The 20,066-nt window shown below is 41.2% G+C and overlaps 1 protein-coding gene across 1 annotated transcript in view; it reads left to right on the top strand.

The window, feature by feature from the left end:
• Positions 1-20,066, top strand: part of fam172a (family with sequence similarity 172 member A) — a 155,880-nt gene that overhangs the window by 9,184 nt on the left and 126,630 nt on the right. Inside the window, exons 5-6 of the mRNA XM_034870954.1 lie at positions 7,981-8,046; positions 9,598-9,789. Coding sequence (XP_034726845.1) covers positions 7,981-8,046; positions 9,598-9,789 — 258 coding nt within the window. The remainder of the gene's footprint in view (positions 1-7,980; positions 8,047-9,597; positions 9,790-20,066) is intronic.

Below are 20,066 nucleotides of genomic sequence, written 5' to 3'. Positions count from 1 at the left end.
GAAAATGGAAGCGCTGGTTAACCCTGGTATTAAATCCAACCCCTGGTCACTGACACGTTGTCTGCCTCCCTCCCAACTGAGCACATTGTGTAACCCCAACTTTACTGAAAACAAAGATGACACAAAGTGAGAACAGCTCATGCCCAGGCTGTCGAGACTGAAGAAGAGGAAGAAGAAGTTCGCTTCATCTGTTTCTATCCACCTCCCTTCTTAGGGATATCTCTAAGTTCTAATATTAATTTGGGACTCTATTTGTATTCATACATGCACTGCACTGTAGCTGCCCTGCAATTAGTATTCTACTGTTTACGGTCTTATTTGATTTCAGCTTATTTTAAATTTCTATTAAACTTAGTTTTAATCCTTTTAAATTCTATTTATGTATTTTTATATTGTCTTTTTACAAGAACTTGTCTTTCCTTTATATCTTGTCTTAGTGCCTTTATATCCTATGTAAAGCATTTTGAATTGCCTTCTTGTTGAAAGTTGCTAAACAGATACATTTGCTTCTCCTCGCCTCCGTCCATCTTTCACTTCTTTTTTCCCTTTAATGTCTTTGTATCTTAACAGTCCTGTATTGGACGAAGTTGTGTATGTGCGTATTTGTATGTCCGTACATGTGTGAGGGGACTGGGGGGTGGCGGCTGTATTGTCAGACACATCACAGCACCAGATGTCCAATTTGCACTTCAGCCTCGTCTGAATGGAGGGACAGATAGAGAGAGGGGGAATGAGGATGTTGGTATGATGGCCTCCATGCAGAAGAAAAAGATGGGTACAAAATTTGGGTTGAGCACAAGAGCAGTGTATACTGTTTCACCTTTTATTTTTCATCTATGAAAAACAATTCTAAAATGTTTCCATGCATTTATGTTGTGGTGTGGAAAGATTTGCCATTGCTATGGCCAAAGGCTGCACTGGTCAACTTTGTATGAATACCAAGGGCCATATGTCCATACATATAAGTGGAGGGCAAATGTGTGCCTGGGCACCTGGGCAACAGTTAAACACCAAACTTAAAGGAATACAAAGGAAATCATTTATTAAAGAAACAATACAAGGCAGGATGAGGAAAAGGGGATTGAAAAGGACAGTAAAACAAAATCTAAATTACACATTTAGCTTTTTGAATGTACTGTTTGAGTACGCTGTGCTGACTCAGTGCAAACAGACAGCAGGAGAACGATGTTCCCTAGAACCATGAGCCCTGGCATGAGAACCACTGAATGTCCTCAGGGAGCACCTGATTATTAACCATCTGATATAAAGTCCTTCAAGGGAAAGCTACATTATTTGGGCCATACAACTATTTTTCCTTTTTGCCCCAAGACAGCCCTCTCACGGATGCCTTTTTTATGTCTTTCTGTGTAGTCTGAAGGTATGGCAATAGCATAACAAAGGGCATCTATGGTTGTATGTATCTGGATAAGTAGGACAAATGATGAGTCTTTAACTGAAGTATCCTTTTATGTTCTGAATGCACTCTATAAAGAGTTTAAGCTCCAACTTAGAGGATCTTAGTCACTTATTATTCCATTTACTTCAGTTTGTAAATTGTAATATTGGTCTTAATTGATTTGTTATTGTGTTCTTTCTTGCTTTTGTATTCTTTTTGTCATATTTCATAGTATAAAATACTACACAAAACAAGACAAAAGAACCAACAGATTGGCGTGGCATTTTCTATCCTTGGCTGTGACTGTTATTGTAATAGCCATATTACAGCTGTATTACAGTTCACGCTACATGCACGGTGCAGCGGGTCCCCTTAGCCTCTGTGAGTATCACTTGTAGTCTAATTCTTGTGATTCGGTGATGAATCTCTTTGATAGAAGACAAGCATAGGGTCTGGCCCAAATGGAGCTCTATTAAGCTTCTAATAAATGAGGATTCTCCTCTGCTCTGCCTGCATCTGTGGAATGGTAGGCACTCACAAATTTGTAAACACACACACACACACACACACACACACACACACACACACACACACACACACACACACACACACACACACACACACACACATTATAATGAAGTACAGCTAGCCAGATGGCTGAATTAGAAAGACGTCTCTTCTTTTCTCTCTCTCTCTCTCTCTCTCTCTCTGTGTTTCTTAGACTCTCTGCTGTCTCTCTGCTGTCTCTCTGGTATCTTTTTTTCTCTTCCTGTCTCCCTCTCTCTCCAGATTATGAATGCTGGGAGTTGTTATGCGGTGACTAGCTGGCCAAGGTTTAAGGCCCTGCTGAAGTGCCCTTGAGCAAAACACTGAGAGGAAGGGCAATATGTATATTATATTCTAATATAAACTGAGTTTGTGATGCGTAATGGTAGCTTGTGGTATACCTCTACCATGTGCATAAATTACAATATCATCTGCATACATTTGGATGCTGGGCTCAGGACAAACAATATTTGCAGAAAACGTGTGGGGTTTAATACTGATCATTGTGGAAGACCAGTGGAGAGTCAGCGGCCAGCTCGTTGACTGTGTACTTGTGAAGAGTTAGCTAGCAGTACTATCTGTTAAGCTGAAATCAATCAAATTTTTATCCGTGACCGTGCGGTAGTCTTTGTGTAAGTGCAGGTGTTGACTGTTTAGATAATCAACTTTAACTGAAAAAAGCCAAATTACATTTTGTTAAGTTATGGTGTTCTTATGAATCAACTTTAAAGAGTCATGATGAAGTGTAACGAAGTGTTGCGTCAGGCCTAGAGTGGGAAGCCCGCAGACAGGCCTCTGTACTGTACTTCATGAGACCCCATGCTACTCGTGGACCTTTTTGTTGAGAAAGCCAATGGGCTGTCTCTAAAGAGGGACTCTAAATGACAGCTGTCTGCCCGGATTCACTGACTGCCATCACGTTTCCATTCCCAAAACACTTCCGTTGCAGCTTCTGCTGAGAGCATGAAGGAGGAAGCAGACACAGTCAGACAAAAATGGTTGCAGGGAGTGGGTGAGGTGTATTAGAGTTGATGAAAGAGAAGGGAATTGGACTGGGGGTGGGGGGGTTTAAGTGGGGTGTTGGAGAAAAGACAGGAGGGCTGGTAGTTGCAGCGCAGGCATCTGTCGCTACAGCCGGCACCTAGGGTGGCATACAGTACTTTACTTTGAATTAGAACTCTGCCGGCTTCTCAGTTAACACCTGAGGAGGTCATTACGATGCCATTAGGATGAGTAATGCTGCGAGGGTGGAGAAGGAGTGAGAGAGAGGGATATCTTCACTAAGTGTAAACAGTCTGTCTGTCAGTCAGTCCGTCTGTGTCTGAGAACTTTCTCTTCCCGTAGGGAGAGCCCTCTCTCCTCTGACAGAAGAATGACAGAGAACTCATGGGAATAATACCAGTCTCTCTCTCTTTTTCTCTCTCTCTCTCTCTCTTTGTTTCCCACACGGACTGACAGATCACAAATTCATGACAATAGGCTCTATTTTAATACCACTTTTTGTTGGTACACAAGGCTGACTTAAAATAAACAACCTTTCTGTTGCCTCATGCTCTCTCTCATTTTCGCAGTCTCTCCTTCTGAGTAGGCTTTGCTGTTGTTGCGGCTGTTGTTGTGCTGCATTGTTTCAGGGGATTTTCTTCTTTTTTCTACTTCTTTTTCTTCCTCTCTATATTCTCTAGAGAAGAAGGAATGCTTTCCTGGTTGCAGTCAGTGATATGGCATGGAACGGCTCTTTCAGTTTCATTATATAAACAGCTTTGATGCCTCTTCTTGCTCTCTGGTTTCAACGGCTAAGTGGCTTTTGTAGAGGGCTCTGGACTACAGTGACAAGAGGTGTGTGTGTGTCCGTACACAAGCTTCTTGTGGATGTGCTGCTGCTTTGAGTATATTTATGCACAAATAGTTTCATCAGATTATAGGTCCCAATATTTTAGAAATCTCCAATTACATTCATTAAACGGGAAGCCTCACAAGGCCTTACAACAGCTTGGTAACTATGACTTCTGAGTACTTAAAATTGTATTGTATTTTCAAAATGATTTCCGTTTATAAATTCATTGTATATTTCACTATGACTGGCATTAAATTAAGTCAATCGCAATGAAACCTACAGCTTCCCTGATACACATCAGTTCATGTTTCACAATCGTCTCTTCGAGAGCTGGTTTCAGATCATTGTTTTCTCTTCCTCCCCAGTAATTATCTCAGATTCTTCATTGCCGTTGACCATCTCAACCTTTAGCCTCCCTGCCTCCTCCTCATCATTCTCTGATCCTTATCCTTATTTTCTTCTCATATTTGCCTTACTCTCTATTCCCTTACTCTCGTTTCTCATCTTTCCCACCTCTTTTCCTGTGCTGGTTCTTTTCCTCCTCACGCTTGTTTTCATGCATGCCCGGGAAAGATCATCTCCTTATCGCCTTAGGTCAGCCAAGCCAGGCATGACTGTTGTAATCAGTGCAAGAACACACATGCACACGCACGTTAACTGATACATGTGCACACATAATGTGGGGGGGGGGGGGGGGGGGGTGAGGAGTTTAAAAACATATCAACTTGCAGCCAAAATGGTCTTTGTTAAGACCTTGGCATGGTGTGAGAGTGATGAAGATATTGGTATGGGGATGGCCAGAGGTTTGCTAGGAGTTGATGTCTTAGCCCACCCACTTAAAGGCCTCTTATCGAGGCCACGTACTGTACTGTTCTCTCTCCTTCCATTGCTCATTCTCCTCTCAGCTGTTCTTTGCAGTGGGAGCTGGCACAAACTTCTGGCTCCTGGGGATTACTTCTCCACATCTCCCTTGTCTTTTTTCTTTCCTCCAACTGAGCCCTCCTCTAAGTCCCTTCCTTCCTCCCTGATTCTGCTTTTCTTGCTTCATCGCCACAATGCTTTTTCCACACAAACAAACCGCAGACACAGAGGTGACCTCAGCTGCAGAAGGTCTATTTTGGACTCTACCATGACCGCTCTCACGGTCATGTAGAAAGCCCACTGTTGTTCAAGGATACATCATTACCCAGCTGTCATAGCAGACAACGTTAGTGAAGGCTGACTGTCTCTCTAGTCCAAAGTGACAAAGTCACGGCCACTGCTCAGTGTCTTTGGATGTAACATTGTGCAGTCTGGGACTTCTGCCCCCACTCTTTAGGATAGAGAGAATCTAAGCTTTTATTGACATTTCAGATAACGTTGTGCTCATTTCTTGTCAGCCTGAATGATATTACATATTCGTTGCATATAAGAAGGACACTGTAAGCATGTTTATGGCCATGCAAGCTATTGATTTGAATTGATTTAGGTTGCTTTTATCTCTCTCTCCTCTTCTCTCTCTTTCTCACCACCTCCCTTTCTTTCTCTTTGTGTGTCTTAATATTATTTTCCAAATCCACTCCTCATGCTTCCCCTATCGTCTGATGCCGACAATGCAGCCACTCAGCATTGCTTCCTGCAGGCATTTCATTATAGCACTAATAACACATTGGTAATTAGGTGACAAAAAGGCTTTTCTTTTTGTACTGATCAGCTGCTAAGGACGTAGTCCTCTGAGGCCTACACAGAAGGAGGTTGGCTGTGTGTGTGTGTGTGTGTGTGTGTGTGTGTGCTTGTGCGTGCATGTGTTAACACTGTCTGTGTATGTTTCTACTCTGAATTCATCCCATTTTTCTCAAAAGTTTGGCTTTGATGGAGTGGAAATATGGTACTGTCCCTTTTTCAAAATTTACTTTTGGATCTTGTTTACTGAAAAGACACTCTGGCTGCAGGTTTCATTATGAACTAAATCACACAGATGACCACACTGCCCATATACAAGTTTGGATATTGGATTCTTATTTCGGATCTGCAGTATTCTTTTATCAGTGGAAATGCGTTTACACAGTAAAACTTGCATTATTTCCGCTGTTTCTCTCTCCTCTTGTTCCCTATAAATCTCTCTCCTTATTCTATATCAGATAGTTCTCTGGCCACCTGAGGCACTGAACAAATAACCTAGTGCAAATGAAATTTCCTGTGAGGCTTATTGATGTCATTAAACACTAGCATACTGCGGCCCGGAATCATTTTAGTCTTCATCAGAGCAGCTGACATTTTAGTGAATTAGCTGTTGAAGGTTTGGTGGGGTTGGTTTAGCTTCTCTAGCATTTCTTTCCCCCTTCACAGGGTCAAATGGTAGAATCGATCATCTCATTTGGTCGCTCTGCTGGCCTTTGATTGGCATTGTCATAAAGCTAATATGTGTCTGATGCATAATGTAATTCTTGCATGTTGTTCGTTTTAGCTGTACATAAAGTTAGGATTGAGTTTCTTTCGAGTATAAAAGAGTATGGCAACATTGTGTTTATTTTGAGATTTCACATTTGACTTAAAAGCAAAACATATTTTTTTTGAGTACTCTTAAGTTGTATTTGACCTTTTTTGTCCTTTCGTTTCTGTGCCAAAATGCTAATTCATGCCATTTAAAAAGTGTTTGGAGTTTGGAACATTTAATTTTGGGTTTATGCATGATTTTATTGTCCTGTGGTTGACATTTCATAGCGTAGTCTAAATAATCTTTTTTTTGTGTGTTTGCATTTACAATTACATAGCTAAGCAGATCATGGCCCAAAAGAATCTCAACAGTTTTTCACTCTTTGCCAGTAATCCATGTTTTTACTAAAGTCTCAGGTCGCCAGTCAGGGCAAATATTTTCTCACTTCTGTAAAGAATTTACGGAAATATTGTAATATCAGTTTGAGTATAGCTTTCTTGCTTTTATGATTCGCAGGATTTTCGCCATTTAGTGTTGTCATGTAACTGTACTACTAGGCTACATGCTGTAGCTTACATAGAGCAGGTGTTGGCTCCAATACCCACTAGTTGCTTGTGAATGTCTCTGGTTTGCACTCAAGAATGATAATTATTTTTATACAGTTTTTTAATGGTTTACATTGATATTTAAAGGAAATCGTTTAATAGCCTAATTAGAAACAGTTCATTTATTTGTATATATGTTTATTGCTATATCCCTATTACAGTTATTGTGTAAAAGTGTCAATGGACAGTTTCCCCCACTCTCCACGCATAATGAGATCTGTGTGTCACTGATGCCACTCTGTGCTGTGAGACGTGACAGTCTCTGGTTGATCCTTGTTTGTGTTTGGGGTCAGTCAGTTGGTCTCACTTTGTAGCTGTGGCGCCACGACTGGCCTTTGGTTTCCGGCATTGGTGAATCAGATGCTTCAAAAGCTCACCAAAGTGAGACTTTACCGCAGGACAGCATGTTGCTCAGCTCTCCCTGTGGTCCATCAACCCATCATTGTTTTGTCGTGACATGTACAGGACAGGGAGTCTGTCATTGCACGTGTTTGGGAAACAACATCAGAGCGACAATAGCTCCAACACAGCACACTGCCAGCGGTCGTTTGCCCTGCCATCTGTTATCACCACTCCTCTGTCCTTCTCTCACAACAGATCACAAATCGAAACCTGTTCCACAAAGCACTTCTCTCTGTTCTCAGCTGAGCAGGACATGAGGAGCAGAAAAGGAGGAAAGAAGGAAAATGGAAAAGAAAGTTGTTAATGTCACCGAACCATGAAAGGCTTGGCCTGGGGTTGGAATGATTCGGTATACAAGGTTCTTTAGTGCTGTGGCTGCGGGGATAAACATAACTTACATCAGCCCTTCGCTTGTACAGGAGATTTCCTCTCCTGGCACTTACAACCTCAACACTCTAACTGCGCTGTGATACACTCACACACACACACACACACACACGCACACACACAGTATACAGTACGATCCAGACCCTTTCAAGTATCTCATGTACACAACACACACACATACCAGAGGGCAAACAAGGGTTTTGAATAGTATTCTTTATTCTGTTTGTAAGCATGACAGTGATTGTTATTACTTGTTCACACATACATACAGAGTTTAGTTGGCTGGAGGTGTATCAATATGAAAATATGAATTGCATTAGACCACATATTAATATAATACTTGACTGTGTGTGTGTGTGTGTGTGTGTGTGTTTTCTGTGTCTTCTCTCTCCAGATCATCACTCAGTATGTTTACGAGCTGTTGGAGAAAAAGTGCAACATGACTAAAGCAATCCTGCCAGTAAGTACCCAGAGTGAAAAGAGGCATGTTTCTCTTTGATTCATGCCCTTGAAGATTAAAGGGGGTATTAAATATGAAAATTGACGTAAATGCTTAGGCTTCAGAGTGTGATTATGATATTGAGTGTCCTGTTTAAAAAAAAATATCAAGAAAAGGGTATTGTGAGGCGTCAGCTCTCCTCATTCTCTATCAGTATTTGTCTTTCTCTTTCTATCTAACTCAGTTTCTCTCTTACTCCCTCTCTTTCTTTCCCCCCCTCCTCTGCCCACATCCTTTGTGCAAAAGTGTCTCCTCAACAAATTAACTGTATTGTGACGTGTCATTTCAAAGGCGCAGAGGCGCAGCATGCTGATGCTTAATCTGTTTTGCATTCATTTGCGCTGAAGGGGACTTTCTACTCTGCCATCATGGAGTTATTCTTTGCCCAGCTCATCCAGGCTCAGAGCACACACTTGATCCCTTTTATTTGTTGTTAGAAGCATGTTTGTCTCTTTTTGCCCCCCTTTACCCTTCCAGGCCTGCTCGCTTTTTTGTTTATAAAAGTTGTGATCATTTTTCAGGCTGCATTTATAGGGATGTTAGGCAGCGCTAGTGTTAAGAAGCATAGCAGACTTAGCTCCAGCACTAACAGTGTCCATAAATCACCTAGCCAGGGACTCAACGCCTTTCATTAGCCCCCATACACTTTTACTGGTTTATCTGCCCGGCCTATTTATCTCATTATTCCTCCGGCAAATTGCTCTGTTCTGCTTTTCTGCTGCCCACCCGCCTGCGTGTATATGGCGTGTGTGTGTATCTGTGTATTAGTGGTGGGTCGTTCCACCTGCGTTGCACTGAACTTGTGACCGCAGATTTTAAGAAGATTAACCACAGCCATGTATAGGGAGAGGGAATGAGGGAGCACAAGAGAATAAAGGGTAAGATTTTCTCCCCCACTCGGCTCTCTTTGTCTGCTTGGATTAAGTTCCTGCAGCTGCCACCCATGGCTTTTATGGACAGTGTTTGTCTCCTTAGAGATTCTTCCAGGCATACTTGGGAGGGAGGCAACGACCCATGGGATGTGGACGGAGCGCATGCACGCACACAAACACTCACTAACTTACTTAGCCTCTCTTTCTGTCCATATTACTTTCTGCCTCAGTTTTAATCACACACAGACTGTTTTCTAATCATGATTATTGCTGATTTAGTGTACTGATGCATATGAGTTTCTTTAATTACAAAGGCCACAGAGGAGAAGGCTGTTTCTCCTTAAACTCATGCATGTTACATAAGAAAACGTTTCTCTTCATAATCATTATCAGGAGATTCTTTGAAGCAGCAGAAATCACAATTGGATAATCTTTTGCATTTGCTGCTGTTGCACGGAAACGGCAACGATTTATTTGGATAGAGTTAAATGTTTCAAAAGTCTATGAAATCATATTCAAAACATGTTGAGCAGTTTAAAACAAGAATCTAAATTATTGGAAAAGTAAGTATACATTCTTCCTTATATGAGAGACTTTTCCATTAGTGACACAGGTAACCTGTTATTTCCTGAACCTTTAGGTGGATGCTACAGAAGATGAACCCACCAGTTTTATCTACCTGAGCCCAGATGCCTTGTCCAACCCTTCCAAACTGCTGGTGCTGATCCAGGGCAGTGGCGTGGTGCGGGCTGGTCAGTGGGCCCGCAGACTCATCATCAATCAGGACCTGGACTCAGGGACACAAATCCCCTTCATCACCAGAGCCATGGAGGTAGGGGGCACAACAAAAGAAGTGCAATCTATTCTGTTGGATGTTGGACTAATTAAGTCCTGTTTCATGTTTCACTAAGAGGGACTGGGTAGGCTGACTGCACTGGGGACACTGTATGTAAGATATTAGAATATGATCTATTTTGCAGCTAGTTTTAAATACTTTACATGTATATTCTTTACTTTATTTTTTTCATATTTGTCTTTAATTTGCAAAGAATATATTGTGTGACACGTCTTTGCTAAGTAGAGATTTATTGGTTGCTGAGTTTAAAAAATGTAGGCTGCGTGTTCCTGTTTGGTCGTTGGTACCACTACTACCACAGTGGTTCGCCTGATGGGATATTGGTGTGACAAGAGTAACACAGACTCCTTATTTCTAAAAGCAGGCTTGAATATTTTGTGCCTGTGGAGAAGGTGATGTGGCACAGTCAGAATCAGAGTGTTGTCGTATTTTGTTTTCTTGTATTCGACTGCGGGTTTGTGATTGTGGATAATTTGTTCTTGCTGTGTGCTTTCAAAGTTCAGACTCTGGATGTACTGTATCCACTCAGTCCTCTTCATTGTACAGTTTACAAAAGTGCAGAGTGGAAACAAAACTTTGTCCCGGGGTTATATGAGAAATTCTATGATGCTGAACAATTTCTACAATTCACATATAACCACAGAGGAAAAATATAACAAGCAGACATTCATTCACCGGTGCAAACACAGACTCATATTCTTGAATGATACTATTACGTTACAGTCCTTAACCCAATATTTAAGCTTGTATTGTCCTTGTTAGCAAAATAAAGCATATTCTTCAACATAATCATCATTATACCAAACAAAAAGATGCATTCTTATGATGCCTGATTCTTATGTAGTCCTATGTATTTGTGAGCTGAGAGAGAGGCAGATATGATGTAATGTAAAATACATATTAGTTTTTTCTTTCCCCACCATATGATCACATAGGAGTGTAAACATCTGTGTGTCAGCAAGCAAAATGTGGCATCCGTATCTCTGTGCTCATTTGTCAGCCTGGCCACAACTACCTGTGTAATTTTATCATCACTGTTCAAATTGACTTAGGGGAGATCCTGCTCTCCCTTTCCCCTTGCCCCTTCGTTTTATCCATCTGAATGCCATATAAACTTTGACTGCTGTGTAAAGCCCACTCCTGCTGTGTTCAACAATGGCAGAGGTTTGGGTTGCGTGCGTCCGTGCCCATCTTTGTGCTAACTGATGATTTGGCCACCCAGAGACTGTCTTTGAATTACAGTTACCCTGGCTGGTATTACAGTCGGAGAAGGCAGGGTTGTGCTGCAGAAAGCCAAAGTGACAGCTTAGATATAGAGAACACGGTGTGTGTTGTGCGAGTGTTGCTCATTCATCACAGTAAACAAGAAATCGTGTTCCTACACTCTGACAAATCATCATCCAGGCATTTACCACACATAGGCCTTGTATTCTGTTTGTGGAGTGGATAGACAAGCAGACACATATACAGTCACTTCCTTCTGTCTGCATCCGTTACGGGCATATCTGTTGTTTATTATGTCATACAATGAAATTTGTGTGGATGTAATTTTTAGATGCAATGTACAGGAAGTACAGCTACTATTCAGTTTGAAGAAAGAAGTTATTGGTCCAGCGCAGATTTAAGCAGATAAACATTTTATACCATAATTTAAAAGCATGCAGCACACAAGCGATAAAACATGTTTGATCATCAACTCACAAATGAATGACAGCTCAGAGAGATGACAGCTCTGTGGCACAGCAAATATAGAAAGCAAAATGCACGATAACCAGCTTTACACCATGTTAAGAGCAGAAACACATGATAAAGCAAGTTTATGTAGAGACCACCTTAAGGAAAGCCAATTAGCCGTTTTTACAGTACCAGTGCAAAAATAATTCAGCAATTCAGACAAGTGTTTGCTGGTTTTCCTCTCAACGTAACACACCATCAGCTGCCTTTGTTGATCAGTTCCCCCTCAAGCAAAGAGGGACCAGCTAACCAGGACAATAATCTCTATAATACTTATCAGCAGTACCCATTATAGTTATTCCGTATGGTATTTTCAGTGTGCTCCACAGGTATACCACATGACTCATCAGCACTATAAAATAATGAAAATGAAAATGGTAAGCTGACATGCATTCAATAACATACCCAAACACAGACATATTTAATTGGCAGAGTTTTGTCTGTGTTTTATTATGTATCTGACATATCTTTGTCCTCCTCTTTTCATTTACCCTCAAACCTCTCATCTGGCTAACTCGTATACGTGTAGAAGACAGAGATATTCCATCTTACTTTTTAAAGAAACTGTCTTATACCTGCCATACAGCACTAAAACATAAACTACACACTAAAGCATAAAGCATGTCAAATATTAGTAAATAGAAATATTGCTTACTTGCTTCCAAATTGGGGAGGTACTCAGTAGTTAACATTTGCTATTGCTACCTCTGTGGCTATAAGCATCATTCTCTCCACCTACACATTATAATCCACAGCTGAATGAATTAGTGCAAAGTTCACACTGACTGACAAAAGTCATTCTGTGAAATTCAGGAAATGACTAATTGGGAATAGGGTGTCAGACCTGAGGACAGAATTATATTACACCACTTTATTTAAAAAAGTAACTGGAAATGCATTGCTGATATCCAGCAGTGTGAGAACTGGCAGCAGTGGAATATTCTTGTAACTGAGCCGATCCGAGTCAAGCAGGTACCACGCAATGGAAAAACGCCCAAACTGTCACCAAGTTTGATATGATAACCTATTTGTAAATCGTTCATTAGCACAGTTTGATGCTGTACAACTGTGTATGAGCAACTCAGGCACCATGACAGTTACACAATATTTTTGATTTACAAATTTAGTTAAGTGCAGTGTTGGGTCAAGTGTTGACATTTTGAGTATACTTTTTATTATGTTTGGATTAGGCTCCGTTTTCCTGCAATGTTTTGTGGCAAGATTTGGTTGCCCCAAGTGCAGCTCATGTGAAGTTACTCATGGGATGTTGATTGGAAATTCAAAGCCTGCAGCAAAGGGTCAGCTGGAGTGCATTCAGCAAATATGGGGGGGAGCTTGTGGCTTTGCAAAACACATGAGCAAGCACTGACGCACGCACGCGCACGCAAGCACATACACACGCACACTTCTATGTGTGTATTGGTTTGCACAAACCTGTGTCAAAGCACCACTCTCAAATTCTTAACCATGTTTCTCTGAACTTCAAGTCAGCCTTTCCTCCCTTCTGATGGGAAAAATAGCTGATTGCGCCAGTTAATTAGGCCCTTTACACAACACACATGCATGCGAACATACAATCACAGGGTGAAACCCGGGCAGCATGTCTCTGATGCCCATATCTACCTTGCTCCTGTCTACAGATGCCACAATCTTCGTCACCCTGTTATATGATGATGAAATATTAATAAGCTGGCAAAATGCATACATGAAGTATGAGTCTAAAATATTAATGCTCAGACATGGACACCGATAAAACATATACTTTGCATTCGGCATGTAGATTCTTAGCAGGTTAGTGGGAATCTTTGTGCTCTGTGCATGTCTGATATATGCTCTTTTATGTGCATGTGTGTGCGCACATGGAAGTGGTGCTATTCCCATAGCCCAGAGGTAAAATGACAAGTGAGAGGAGGATGCTCCAACAACATCCAGGAGGGTAGGGGGAGCAGAGAGGGAGAAGGGGTAGGATTGGTTGGTAGAGGACAGAAGAGGAATAAAGGAGAGGGGTACAGAAAGGATTGAAGCAGGGAGAGAGAAATGAGAGGAGGACGAGGGAGTGACTGCAAATGGGGTGGGACTGGCAGAGGAGAGACGGTAGTATAAAGAGAGAGAGAGAGAGAGTAGGCAGAAGGCAGGCATCTGACAGCTCCACTACTGGGAGAGGGCCTTTTAATGACAGCTTATTCCTTCATGATTTCAATTCCTGACAGTCGACAGGTCTGCTTGTTGCATCATGGCAGCTGTATCATTACCTTCTGGCCCTGTCACTGCTCTGCATCCTGAGACTGAGATGGTGGAAGTGGAGGGTGGGCGCCGTGGTGTTTGGAAGGGATGGGAGAAAGAGGGAGAGAGTAGATTGTGAGGTTAAAGTCACAATAATTGAAGAAGGAGGGAACATTGATCAGTACTTATAGTAGATGTTGGTATTAAGAGCAGGGCTTTCAACTTGTGCAAGTTTGTGTACAAATTGAAGGAAACCCCATGGTTGTTGTTGTGAGGCCTTAGCTCTCCTATATCACTTATCTGATCATGACACAACCTAGTTGAGAAGCAAGAAGCCAAATATTTTGTGTGACTTTTTCATTTTATTTTACTTCACATACCTTGCCTGGGTTTCTCCCACTGAAGTCGTAATCTTTCGATTTTGCTAATGTTAGTTACTGGCTGCTATGTTACTGGCTGGTTACTGTGATTTAAAAATACTTTGTATTCATCTGGGGTAAAAAAGGCTGATTCTTTTTTAAATTAACTACAATTATATATAAGCTTAGAATTCAATATTTTTTCTGTGCAAATACATATTTCAAATATAGATTAATTATTTACTTTATCCAGCTTGACAAACTTTTCTACTTGTTAACTGCATATACAGGTGCACACAATACACACTGTACATAGTAGAAATACACTGTCCTCAAGAACAACTTCATTTAATTTTGAAGTTGCTATAACAAAAACAGATCTTCCCCTCCTTCTCACTCCTCTTTTTTCTCTCTCTCTCTCTCTCTCTCTCTCTTGATAGTGACTCATGTTGGACACTGGAGATCCACTGGAAAGAAAGGGGGAGTGGGTTGCTTTCAAAAGTGTGTCAAAAGCCTAGGTGTTTGTATCTGCCCTGAATGTAAAGGGAAACTGAAAGAGAGCAGCGAAGCAGACAAACTTAAACACAGAAATCCTCTTTTAATTTTTTTTAGCTTGATGATGTCCTCTTCACCATCAGCTGCACACTCTGGCATCTGCCTGTGTTGTGTCACCGGCCTGCGTGATGTGCGGCTATCTCTCTCTCCGTCTCTCCAGTCCATCAGTATTCTTCCTCCTCCTTTCTCATTAGTTCCTCTAATTCCCCCCGAGCTGTGAGTTTGTTTGTGTGTGTGTGTGTGGTCCAGTGATAACATAGTAGGTACAGTGTGTACGGACTATATTGGGACAGGTGGCTACAGAGGCCAGACAAGGTCTCATTCTTTCCAGCCAGTCAGGTTTAGCCAGAGGACAGTTTGTGTATGTGTGTATATGTAGGGGTCAAAAGATGCTCCTTCTTGCCATGGCCTTGTAATAGCAGCCCTAGGTGACCCACTGTGGACTCTCACAAACACACACACACACACACTCACACGCAGGCAGGCATACACACCTCCAGGTGGGTAGGTCCCAGCACATCCCGCAGCTCAGATCAATGCACTTGACACCTTCAAAGGCGGGTGTGGGGCCTGGACTTGCTCTGGGGTTAAACCTCTTTTAAATAGCATCCCGCGGGAAGGCAGCTGTCAATAACCCACCATAATTACCGGGCCAGGCTTGCCAAGGGCTCGGCTGCACAGGCCAAATTAAAAATTGATCAGAGGGAGAGAAAACATTATTTTGTGGTGGTATTCCCTGTCCTAACAGCACTGCTGCTGCTGGATGTGAAATCTCATCAATTGACGTCCGAGCTAGATATCTAGAGAGCTATTTATCCATCTACCTGACCCCCTTCGTCCAGATGAACAAAGGAGTGCTGTCCCTGTTGTAAAGAAAATATTTGCATTTTAAGTATCTTTTAGTGTGTGTGTGTGTGTGTGTGTGTGTGTGTGTGTGTGTGTGTGTGTGTGTGTGTGTGTGTGTGTGTGTGTGTGTGTGTGTGTACATGCATTACGAGAGTGTGGGCATTTGCATACTGTATGAGCATACAGCTGATTGTAATGTGTTCCAGGTAATGGTGCATCATCCCCTATCTCTGTAGTGTATGTGTGTGTGTGCATGCATACCTTGTAGCATTATATTGATTGTGATTTCATTGAGATTATTTTGGCAACGAGTCTTTATTTGTCAGTCAGAGAATGATATTAAGAAGAAATGTTCATCCTCAGGCTTCCTTTAGGAAAACACACTGGCTATTGTTTCATAAGACACTGATAAATGAGAAAGACAGTTCACATTGGGTTTGAGTATTTTCTAAACACACTGTTAGTAAAAGGTCATAGCACATGGTTATCATTGTTTTTGTATGTTATTTGTGTAGGACATTTTCCTCGTACATATTTTGTATAAAGTACCTTTGGATTTACAAACATAGAACACAAAAATTGCAATAGAGGATTTCTGCTCTAAAAGTAATACAATTTAAATAGTGTGAATTTAAACATAGTGCTTCAGGTCAGTTGTTTTCAAATTGGCAGCTGCAGAACCCTGGGGTGCCATAAAAGTGGCCAGGGATGTGGCAAGATACTGTATGTGGCATGGTTTGGAACTAGTTTTAGAACTTCTGCCTTAGATCCAAAAAGTGAACAGATGTAGCAGTTTGTTTTTTACAGTTCACTAGGTTGTATACACTTAGAGGGAAAATTAAACTTTTACTTTCTGAATGTAAAGTATGTACATGTATGTTGAAATATAGTGCATAGTTGAAAAAGTTGATGAGTTGTTTGGGGTGTCAGTTTCTAGGCTGCTCATGCCAGCATGCTGCTTGGGGATGAAAAGATGGAATAAAACAAGAGGATGAAAACCAAAAGAAAATGACAGATGAAGACTTTGATCTAATTGTACAACATTAATTTGGAGTGTACATTTATTAGCCCACATGTGATAATTGACTTTATTTTTCTCTCTTGAAATTAACAAATTATGCCATCAAAAAGGCTTTGTGTGTGTGTGTGTGTGTGTGTGTGTATGTGTGTGTGTGTGTGTGAGGTGGGTAGTAGGTCATTTGCAGCTGCAGGCTATGTGTGTGCATCCCAATGGGAAGGTCTTGTTTAGTCTCTCTTCCAGAGGGCCCCAGGCAGTGTGTGGTGGATACCTCTTCACACTCTCACTGGGAACACTTCTCTATGGGTAACACACACACACACACACACACACACACACACACACACACACTAAAGACATGCGCACACAACAATCTACTGTATGTTCACTCTCTGACAGCGTAAACATTTTTTGTGGTTACAGGTGGTGTATGTACCATATGTGCTTGTTCCGTCAGTTGATATTACATGCAGACACCCACACACCCACACACACACACACACACACACACACACACACACACACACACACACACACACAGGTTCAAACATCTTCTTGGACATTTTACATTTTACAAGTTTGCAGAGGTTAAAAGTGCTTAGCTTTGGATGTTCCAGGAGGAAATTGTGTTTTGAGCTAGTGGTGGGCCGATAGGTGACCCACTGTCATGTGAAAAGACACACACGCACGCACACACACACACACACACACACACACACAAAATCCGCCACTGAGCATCTTTTAGGGTCAAAGTTGAAACCTGCTGTAAGCTCTCCAGTGCCAGTGTCATGCTTCTGGACTGTGTGCCTCACACTTTGATCGATGAGAGGAAACTCTGTGCTTAAATTGGGGTTACCAGGGTTCTAGGGGGTACACTAAGGTTTCAGGCAAACAACAACAAATCGTTCTGCTAATAGTTTTAGTGCCAAATCTGTGGTTAGAAATGAAAATAGATGCTGGAGGGCTGCTCTGGTTTTCCTGCAGACATTTAGAAAATGAAGTTCTGGACACTGACTTTTTTATGGTGACAACATAATGCTTTTCAGACATCTAAACCAGCTTTTCAATCATTTGTCCCACTAGGTTAATTTGACATATACAGACGATTAGTAATATTTGCCACACATGTTTTTGAGGCTGCACTTTTATCTGTGTTTACCTGTATGTGTTAGTGTCTTGTAGCTGTCTGCTTTTGTGTTTTTGCTGCATCTCTATATGACCAGACGTTGAAGATGGAATCTGTATTTGAAGGCTTATCTGTCATTTCAGACTGATATTGTCCTGCCTTCTCTGTGGATGTGAAATGTACATTTCAGTACATCAGATCACTGCAGTGATGGCGGTGTTTCTAGATATGTGTGCTTTTGTGTCAGTGCGAAAGAAGGAGAAACAGACAATGAGTAGAGATTGCATCAGTGATCAGATTTGTTCTGCGGGTCTTTTGTCTTGTGCAGCTCATTGGGTCACTGGATAACTGCCCGCGTCTATCTGTGAGGCATCAAAATGCCACTTATGTTGAACTTTGGCACAAAAATGCATGAAATCCAACGCGTATAAGCAATGACATGTAGGAGGTGTACAATTCTCCGAATAATACACATTTTATATTAAACCTGTGTTTTACTACATTGTCTTTAATTATCAGTTAGTACAGCAGTAGTAGGAGTAACAGTGGTAGACAAATGCAGTAATAAACATTTCACATCACGTGTTTCATAAACCATTTATTTAATATTAATATACTGCTTGTAAAGGCTTAATAGGGTGATTTACAGTAAAGTCTTATTGATGTGAACAAATTCTGGATGTAGAACTCATGTCAATGTCAGGCGTGAGCCAAATGCTGTTATCAGGACCACCTATACAACAGGTTCATCATTGTAGTTTATCCAATACCATTCTGTGTAACTAGTCATCGGTTTCATCTGAGTCAACACCAACCTATGTATTTGGTCTAGCTCTCCTCCCATTTATCTGGTATTATGGTGCTTATGTTAGGTGTTATTATCCTGCTGTATGCTGATCTCTTAACCCTCTTAGGAGCACGCTATGCCACGCTTGGCTGACTTGTTTGCGCTGATGTCAAGTTTTAGCGGAGAGCAGGCGGTTACCATATGCCACTGTGCTGCTGTCGCCCCTGATGTCAGTCAAACAAATGTCAACCTGAGCTCAGAAACACAGTATGGCATGGCGCACACCCAGAAACACAGCGACAGTGTCAAAACACACAGTCAGTCATACACGCATACTGTACACACAAATAAACATAAGGCAAATGCAGAGGTAAGAACAAAATCATTTTTTGGGATGCCATGAGAGGACAGTGTATCTTGTCTCCAGGAAGGCCCTGGCATGCTGCTCTTCATCAGCTGACTGATGAAAGAGGCAGAACCTGCACTGGTCCTGAAAGTGAGAGAACTCCTTGTAAAATATAGACCTAAACATAAGCATTCAGTAGCAGTACATGAATTCCTCTTTCACAGTCTAAATTTGCTTGCTAATAGTCTTAGATATAGTTACTAGGACAGCAGTTTTAATTAATCCAATTTAATATTTTTATTGCCACACAACGGACGTTTTTTGGCAGCGCCCTTCCTCAGTGTGTGCTTAGCAAGCAATAAGTTGACCTAATAATTAGTTGAAACAATGCAATGGGGGCAAACAGGCCCTGCCCCCAGTGGTGGGTATCAACCTATTGTAATTTATGTCTGATAGATTACCACACCTGTAATGCTCATGTAATCATCAGGACTCTCTAATCACTGTTTATCAGCCTAACCTTTCTCTATTTAATTTTTTTTTAAATCAATGGTCCTAATATGAAAAACATTTTGTTTCTATCCTATCCTGTTAAAAACTAAGTAGGTTCTTAGTACACTAAGCAAGGGCTAATTGAACACCGTGTGCTGCTGTGAAGAAACAACCATGTCAATGGAAGACCTACATACATCAAGATTAACTTTAAAGCTGCATAGGACCAGAGTGTGTAAAATAACTGGCAGCTGCCCAAAGCTAGCTGTTTGCTGCTTCCAACTTGGTGCTCACATCAAGAGAAATCCTGCTTCAGTTCACTCCATTGCAAATGTGCCAAAGTTTGCCATTCAACTAAGATTAGTGCAAAGGCATATGTAGTGTTGGCGTTAACATAGTAGAACATGGTATTAATCTACTAGGAAAGATAAAAATCAATAGACATATTTCTTTTTAACCTGTTGTGTGTGTGACGGCCATAAAGCAGGTGACAAGGTCATGGAAACAGCCAAATCCGCCAAAAACTAAATTCATGGCATTCATCTACAGAGAACAAACTTTGGACATAAACAAAGCAAATAACCTTTACAATCAGAGATCACAAATGGATTAAGGTCTACCCCAAAGATAGAATCTGTAAATAAAAACCTTATCAAAGCCCTGTTTCTACCCGTGGCATTTACATGGATAAAAATAATAAAAATATGAATGTCTGGAAAATGGTGAAAGAATATTGCAAAAAAATACATTTAAAAAGGAAACTTAGG

The sequence above is a fragment of the Etheostoma cragini genome, chromosome 5, assembly GCF_013103735.1.
Source record: "Etheostoma cragini isolate CJK2018 chromosome 5, CSU_Ecrag_1.0, whole genome shotgun sequence".
NCBI classification, from domain to species: domain Eukaryota; kingdom Metazoa; phylum Chordata; class Actinopteri; order Perciformes; family Percidae; genus Etheostoma; species Etheostoma cragini.
The sequence above is the reverse complement of the archived record's forward strand: the minus strand, read 5'-3'. Positions and strand labels throughout refer to the sequence as shown.